Source organism: Gavialis gangeticus, unplaced genomic scaffold (assembly GCF_001723915.1).
Source record: "Gavialis gangeticus isolate Ggan-Ray unplaced genomic scaffold, GavGan_comp1, whole genome shotgun sequence".
NCBI classification, from domain to species: domain Eukaryota; kingdom Metazoa; phylum Chordata; order Crocodylia; family Gavialidae; genus Gavialis; species Gavialis gangeticus.
In genome coordinates, this window is record NW_017729032.1 from 227594596 (window position 1) to 227602988 (window position 8393).

The 8393-nt window shown below is 39.5% G+C and overlaps 1 protein-coding gene across 2 annotated transcripts in view; it reads right to left on the reverse strand.

The window, feature by feature from the left end:
- NCAM2 (neural cell adhesion molecule 2) overlaps positions 1-8393 on the reverse strand; it is a 691500-nt gene that overhangs the window by 214492 nt on the left and 468615 nt on the right. For both annotated transcript variants that reach the window (XM_019524735.1, XM_019524736.1), the window contains exon 9: positions 6359-6509. In XM_019524735.1, the coding sequence (XP_019380280.1) occupies positions 6359-6509 (151 nt within the window). The remainder of the gene's footprint in view (positions 1-6358; positions 6510-8393) is intronic.

An 8393-nucleotide genomic window follows, 5' to 3' on the forward strand; every position in this document is an offset into this window, starting at 1 on the left:
AATGTCTTGACACATTAAAGCCAAACACACACATTAACCAGCATTTTTTTTCTAAATTTACATTCTTCCGAACATGCTTGAAGTACTTCAGTATACTGATAACACTTGCCGGAAGCAATGGGTATGTACCAGCTCTGGGCTACTAAATCATGGATGCCCAGCATGCATTTGCCTCATATAAATCACAAAAGCATTGCCATGCTCAAAATACAATCTGGAATGAATCTCACCGTAGCAGGTGCACACAAACAAGCAAGATATGCAACTGAAAACATGAGAACCAAGCTGGTTATGCCATGAATGGTAAGTGCCAGTGTCCTGGCTCCTGATTTTTCGGTTTCCTTTCTAGATGGCAATAAAGAGCACAATCATTTACAATCCCACATAACATCTGACTGAGCTGGTATGGGACTAATAAGGACCCATGACCTTCTGTAGTCATGAATTGATTTGAGCGTGAACACAAAGGCATTGTACATATCCTCTGAAGCTTGGAAGGTGCAGGAAGTCTTGTGACTTGGGAAACTTAGGCCCTAATACTTCTTTTGAGTTCAAGGCACTAAGTTTTGGGCCACTCATATCTTTGTCAACACCCCTCCTTTCTACTTCAAACCCTTAAAGACACCACAGTCACAGAGTTCCTTCTCAGGGCTACTCTATAGTACAAGAGTTTTGTTAACAAACCTCAGTTCTGCCAGCAATATGCTGAGGCCAGGTACAAACAGTACACTTCTACTGGTATAAGTGATCAGAAACTGGTATCCATAACAGAACAAAAGTTGAGCAAACATAGACTGGTTTAAAAATAGTGGAATCCAGTCTATGATTTCCCACCCCCCTTCCACCCCCCCAACCAAAGGGTGACTATGTGTTCTGTTTGCTACCAATCTAAACTACGCTGCTTACAGAAAACAGCATCACTTACATCAGTTTGGCTTTTTGAAGGTCTGGTCTTAGAGACACTCTGTTCAAATAACTCTTATTTTTACTAGCAGTGTTAAACCACTGCCAACCTGGGTAAAGCATCTGTTGCCTCCTGGCCTAGGGGGCACAGAAACACTCATTCACTTCCATTTGGCTGCCCTAATTCTTTCATAGCCACCAGTAGCTTCTCAGAACACTGTCTACTGTCCAGTTGTACAGACCTACCAGGAGTTTTTAGGTGGCTTGACTGTGACACCTGCTGTCTGCTGCCACTGTTCTGCTGGCAAACAGAGACCGGTATAGACAGAGCCTTAGTCAGAGCTTCCTCTCAACTTCAGAGCTATCTTTAGACAGCCCAGGTCTTCCTTTTATCTTTCTGTTGTACATGTTCCTACCTCCTTGTTGGTTAGATGGGAGACCTTAATTGTCACAGGGTTTTGGTTTTCCCAGTTCTCCTACAAACTTTCCCTGCTGCATCTAGATACTCTGTCCTAATAAACATTTGAAAGCATAAGACGTTTTCCCCAGATTCATCTAGTAGGCAGGGAAGGCTACATCCCTTCTAGGGACTGCACCATATCACTACAGGATTTTGGGGGGGGCAGGGGTCGCAGGAGGTTAGTAGTTTCACATCTAATCCATTAGTTTACGTGTCCATGGCCCAGGGCTAGTTGTTCTATGATAGTATTAAACCTAGTCATGTATTTTGCTTTGGGAATTGCTGGTACTACCAAGAGTAACCTTGATAGAGAAAAAGGCTAAGCAGAGAAACCCCTTGCACTCACACTAACAGTTTAAGTCTCTGACAGGGGTCATTGAGACTAAAAAGCCCTGTGACACTTTGCAGCTGTGAATCTCCATTATTTCACTTTGGATGTAATATCCTGTAAAAATACGAGAGGAACATGCTCTCCAACTATACGAAATACCCATGTAAGTGAAAAAAATAACATGAGGAAAACCACTATAATTATTACTTTATGGAAATGCATTAGGCATAGTCATTCACGCTTAGTTAAGAACTACATAATGAGAATAATTCTGCACTTTGGTTTAAAGAAAAAGATATGACAACACTTAAATTTATTGTTTAATGCTATAAAAACAAAGGTAACACAAACTCTGGAAGAGGAAGAATTTGTGCGTGGGTTGTTTCTGATGCTTGTGACAAAAAGGTGATGTATGTACACAATAGTGAAAGTGTCCTTTGGTTTTTGGAACAAATTATTTTATTCTGTAAAATTATTTTATTACAGAAGTTTTATAAAGGAAAATACTATAGATATATTTCTAGAGTGACATTGGAATAAGCCCTTCTCAGTCCTAGGTCATCAACTTAAATAAAGCTAATGCCTGAAGTCATTACCATTGCCATTTGCTTTTTGATCTGTGCAGAATAAGCTTTACTGAAAAAGGAAATCTGAACAGGATGGGAATGAGGGGAATTCCTATCCCCTTGTCATTGGAGTGTTCCATTTATGACTATATCTCACTGCTTAGGTAACATGGAGATGTTTACATGCCTGAGACTCAGAGAATAACCATTCTGGAAAAAAAATTGTGGACTAGTCTCGCAGCACTTCTTAAATACTATAGAGTCCAATTTAAAGTTTGAAACCTTATAAAAATGATAAACTCTCTAATTTTGCAAATTGATTCAGGTTCAATCTTATTATTCTGTGTCAGGTCAAATCAACAACTCATGTATTAAATATTTAAAAGTTGTCATGTTAAATTTATGATGTGCTAATATATTATGTGTCCTAAACTGCTGTTGGCTTGAAAAACATTTCAGTTTTTAACTGGATAAAGTTTCCTACCATATCAAATTAATTTGGATAGTTAAACACATCTAGGTTTAACACTAAATGCCATTACATTTTCACTTTCAATATTTTTATTAGCTCTATATGCGTTTACTAGTGAATCTACCAGACTCTTACTACTAAAGGAGAAGCAGAACTGAATTATAATTCAGCTCAAGGCATCAGATAAAACGTCAAAAATCTCTGACAGAGGCCATTGACTGAAGATTTTCACTGAATTAAAAACTAGAGACATTGCTATTACATCCTTTCATATTAATTACATTTTGCTAATGTGCTCTTAAGGTTCTGTTGGTTGGGCTCCATATAAGATGCTCCTGCAAACTCTTTCATAAATGTTTTCTGGATGCCGCAAAAGTAAAACTGTTTGCAACAAAGTTCAGCAATTTTGCAAATGTAGTCAAACAATATAGTTCATGTCACACTAGGATTTTTTAAAGAAATACATTTTACCCCAATAATCAACATAATGATTCTAAGTGAATATGTAAAAAAATGAAGAAACTAGATATAATATGCTCCTGATAAAAATATGCTTTAGGTAATTATGTCTCCAAATGCTAACAGTATTTCAGAAAGTTTAAAAGTTTCTGAAATAAATTTTTGGTCATATATAACTATGCTAAACCTTTTAACAAGATCTATATACAGGAGTTGGCATGGCTTTCTCCTCCATCCAGTCAGAAGTTACTGTGCCAATTCTTCAATTTGCATTTTCCATATTTTTCCTTGACACCAATTTCCTATTTTTAAGTACACTGGTTTTCCTGTCAAAAAGACCAACCATACAATCTAGCATCAGGCCACCATCAGAAATGCATTTGCAATCATCCAACTGGAATTCTGAAAAAAATTGAGAAAATTATCCAGGTGCCCATCTGTGAGGGACAAGCAGGGGATTGTATATTTAGGGGCAACCAACACGGGTTCATTAGAGGTAGGTCCTGTTACACCAACCTGGTGGCCTTCTATGACCAGGTCACAAAATCCTCAGACGCAGGTGTCACGGTGGATGTAGTCTTTCTGGACTTTGGGGTGAGAGACAGTGTCAAAGGCCTTCCTATTCTCGTTAAAAAATTAGGAGATTGTGGTGTCAATGCCTACACAGTCAGATGGGTCACCTGGATGTTGGCTGGAGGGCCGCTCCCAGACAGTGGTGGTGGATGGGTCATTTATGATCTGGAGGGATGTGGGCAGTGGGGTCCTCCAGGACTTGGCCCTCAGGCCCGCACTGTTCAACATCTTCATCGGCGACATGGATGAGGGGGTGAAAAGCACCTTGTTCAAATTCACGGATGACACTAAGATTTGGGGAGAAGTGGGCACACTAGAAGGGACAGGCTGCAATTGGATCCGGACAGGTTCCGGGGGAGCGGATGAGAATAAGATGGGATTCAGTACTGACAAGTGCAGAGTACTGCACCTAGGTAGAAAGAACCAGCACCATACCTACAGGCTGGTGAACTTCCCTCTCGTCAGCACAGAGGCAGAAAAGGATCTTGGAGTCATTATAGACTCCAAGATGAACATGGACCGCCATTGTGGGGATGCAGTCAGGAAGGCTAATTACATCTTGCAGATGCATCACGAGCAGGTCCATGGAGGTGGTCCTTCCCCTCTATGTGACACTGGTTAGGCCGCAGTTGGAGTACTGTGTCCAGTTCTGGGCGCCACACTTCAGGAGGGACGAAGACAAGAAATCAAGAGGGTCCAGAGGAGGGTCACTCACATGATCAGGGGTCAGCAGGGCAGGCCCTACAAGGAGAGGCTATGGGACCTGAACCTGTTGAGCCTCCACAAGAGAAGGCTGAGAGGGGATCTGGTGGCCATCTATAAACTGGCCAAGGGAGACCAGCAGGCAATGGAAGAGTCCTTGTTCCCCCGAGCACTACTGAGAGGAACAAGGAATAACAGCCATAAGTTGACTGAGAATAGATTCAGGCTAGATATCAGGAAGCACTACTTCACAGTCAGGGTGGCTAGGATCTGGAACCAACTTCCAAGGGATGTGGTGCTCACTCCTACCCTGGGGGTCTTCAAAAGGAGGCTAGATAGACACTTTGCCAGGGTTGTTTGACCCCACCATTCTTTCCTGCCCATGGCAAGGGGTTGGAATTGATGCTCAGGTCCCTTCTGACCCTACCAACCATGAAACTATAAAAAGTTATAGTTTTATTACCCACCTTCTGTTTCTCCCCCCAGTACATCTGACCCAGTGCCTAACTGAAGTCACGGAAAGATGTCCATTAACTTCAGTGGCTTTACATGAGTTGCAGTTTTAAAAAAGAACAAGTCTCATATAAAGATAAGTAAACCTTACTAGTATTACCTTTCAAGTTTAGATATTTATTGAAACCCTTGGAACACTCTTCTCCTTCTTCCATATTTTGCCCCACCCTTTTTTAAACAATTTATGGGTTTTCACACTTGTCCCTCTACAACTCCTATACATTTCATTATTTCGAGATCCTCAGTCCCTAACTGTCGCTCTCAAGGTCTGTTCTAAATATGGAGGAACTTGTAAAACCCGAAGAAAAATAGTGAAAAATGTTTTAGTTTTCTGAACTCTATGCTAAACTTGAAGCCTCTTCTGCCTTTCACGCTGGAATTTAGTTACCATGATCAGTTTGTACAGAATTGGAGACTTCCAATGTAAATCTGCATATCCTCCACTGCACTTACTTGGAACACACTAGCTTTGAATAAAGCAGATTGTCCCACAAATAATACATGACTTCAAGTTATCACAAAGGCATAAGATTTTTTGAGGAAAAGTGGGAAAAGGAAATAGGGAACATTCTAGCCTTTTTTTTTTTAAATAAGGTTCAGACCTTTTTTTTCACCCACAGGTAGCCTCCACTGGCCAGAATGTCTTGCAGAGAGGGATGCCATCAAAACATAGTCACAGAAGGAAACATGGACTGGACAAAAATCAATGTCTTTAACTGTATTCAAAAGAGGCAGGATTCGCACAGTGTGGTCAGAAATATTAACTTTGGGCAGCCACTCTCTCTCAGGGTGAAGTTACACATTACACTTAGGTTGTACTAACTATACTTAAAACCAGAATGTCTGCACATTAAAGTTAATTAATTCAGGCTAAGTGCTCTCTGAGCATATCAAAGTTATGCCACTTCAAGTGTGGGTTAACCCTGGCCTATGCTAACAAGCTCATGTTAAGGTAATGTCGGTCTGCTCCACAGATATAAAAGAGTAATTTGCAGTCTTCCAGCATCCAGGGATGCAGTGCAGTTCTCCCTATCCCTCATAACAGGAATAGACCCTAGATGTCCTGGCTCCTACCCCTACCTCTGCCCCTGCTCTCTAGGCCCCTAGTGACAAGTGCAGGAGCAGTGCAGGCAAAAAAACAAAACAAAACAAACAACAAAAGGTATTAACCTTTCATGTGCAACTGTTCACAGCGTGTTCCAACTTCAACACTACACAGCATTCCACAGATTTAGTATGGCCTAAGTGTAATTTGTAACTTCACCCTTATAATATGCAAGGTTAAACATGGATTACTAATAAAATGTGATCTTCCATTAAGAATGTACTTTTTTTCTTTTAAAACAAATTTAAAGAGAAAATAAAATATTAGAACTTACATTCAATATCAAGGTACATGCTCTTTTGGTGCCCACCAATTCTACTTGCAGCTTCACAGTCATATCTCCCTGAATCTGACAACTTCACATCTTTAATATGCAGTGACGATTTTCCATGCTGCCCTTTGACTTCTATACGGCCATCTGGGCTCTGTTTACATTGATTCAGAAAAAAAAGGTTTTTCTTTATATATTTGTTTATATATTAAACATCATTGATAATTATGACTAAATGTAAAGAATTTGCTGTGAAAGCATCTAATCACTTATAGTGAAATTAATGTTAATCACTAAGCGATTTTAAAATGTGTCAAAAGATAAGATTTTAAATATATATAGATCTATATAGCTATCTGCCCACCTATCTATCTTTCTTTGTATATATCTCTAAAGAAGTGATATCCCAATTCAAGATTCTATAGTCAAGGCAATAAGTACATGCTTAAAGGAACACCAAGAAATGAAGCCACACAATTAACAATTCTAAGATTGACATAACTGAATAGCAACTAAGGAATCTGTTTATGATCTCAGTCACATTGATGGAAATAAGGAGTAACTCCTAAGTAGTTAGTGGAATGGTGGTATACAGTCATATCAAATTTGATTCCAGACTCCCTCCCCAACCTTTAAAGAGAGTCAGTGAAAAACTGAAAGAGGAAATAAAAAAACAGAACCCCAAATATCTTCCTTTGTATTTTTCTGCTAACACCACCAATGAACAAATCATCCCAAAATATTTTTGGTACTATGGGCTTTTACTGATGATGGTTATGACAACATAGAAGGAGATGGTCAGGGAGGGGTGGTGGTGGTGGGGGGTGTGGGTTGGAGATCCTTGCTGTCTTCTGCTTTTTCAAAAAAGCAAATATTGATTGTCTAACTTGGCAAAAGTGAACAAAATCCTACATCCTTTTATTTCAAAACACATACAGGAAGAAAAATACAATTTGATTTTAGAAACATAATTATATGAAAAAAGGAAGTAAATAACGATTTTTAAACATATTAAATATTTTATGGTGGCAACTGAACCTCTCTTAAGAATCATGTTCTACAAGTATGAGCACAGGCCTTGAAGTTAGGAAGTCTTTGATTCTTATCCTGGTTCAGCAATTTACTGACTTGTGGCTTCTAGGCTCTTGCTTCATTTCCCTGCCCTATTTCTTCTTCAGTAAAATGAGGATAAAGATACTTACCTACCTCTCAGGAGTTGTCAGGATTAATTAGTTACCGCTTGTACAGGATGTTAAATATATAAAAGAACTCTGAGGCCCAGTTCTGTAAATCCTTGTTATTGGGCATATTGTTTTTTTAAGGTAAATGTTCTTGTAGTGGCAGCCAGTGTTTGCAGGATTATACCCTATATCTCTGTATTTTATGCAGAACAATATACCCTATTTTTTATTATTTCTGAATTAGAAGCATAACTGGGGGATGTGTGGGAAAGAGGGCACTGGAGCAGCTGTCTCAGGCACCACCTTTGGAGCAGTGCAAAAATAGTCACCGCTGGAGCAGTGGCTGGATGTACAGCCGTAATATACCCTGTGGCAACCCTGTGCAGTCTCATGCATTGCAGCTGGCCTGGGCACAAAGCTGCTTGGTTATACCTTTGTGAAACAATACAGAAAATTCACAAGCAAATTGGTTCACAAAACAGTTCACATCAAAGGAAACTAGTAGATATGCACACCAGAATCTTTACGTAAAGAAACCTATGCCTTTGATTTCACATCTGAATACAATAGCGCAGCCCTTATTGACAGCACAGAATGCCACCACAGGAAGACAAATGAAGAGGTTTTCAGTAACAGGCCTAAATCCAGGAGCACCCAAAAGACCCCATACTAGTTAAATCACAAGATCACTTAATTTTCTCTTTTGTCAGTCTTAAATGATGAAAATGTCATCCTCAGTAAATATTTAAACACATGCAGATTAATATCCTTAATTCATCAAGAACATTACTAAAAATTAAAAAGTCAGAATTTCATAGTTTCTAGGGTCGGAAGGGACCTGAGAAGAGCATCTAGTC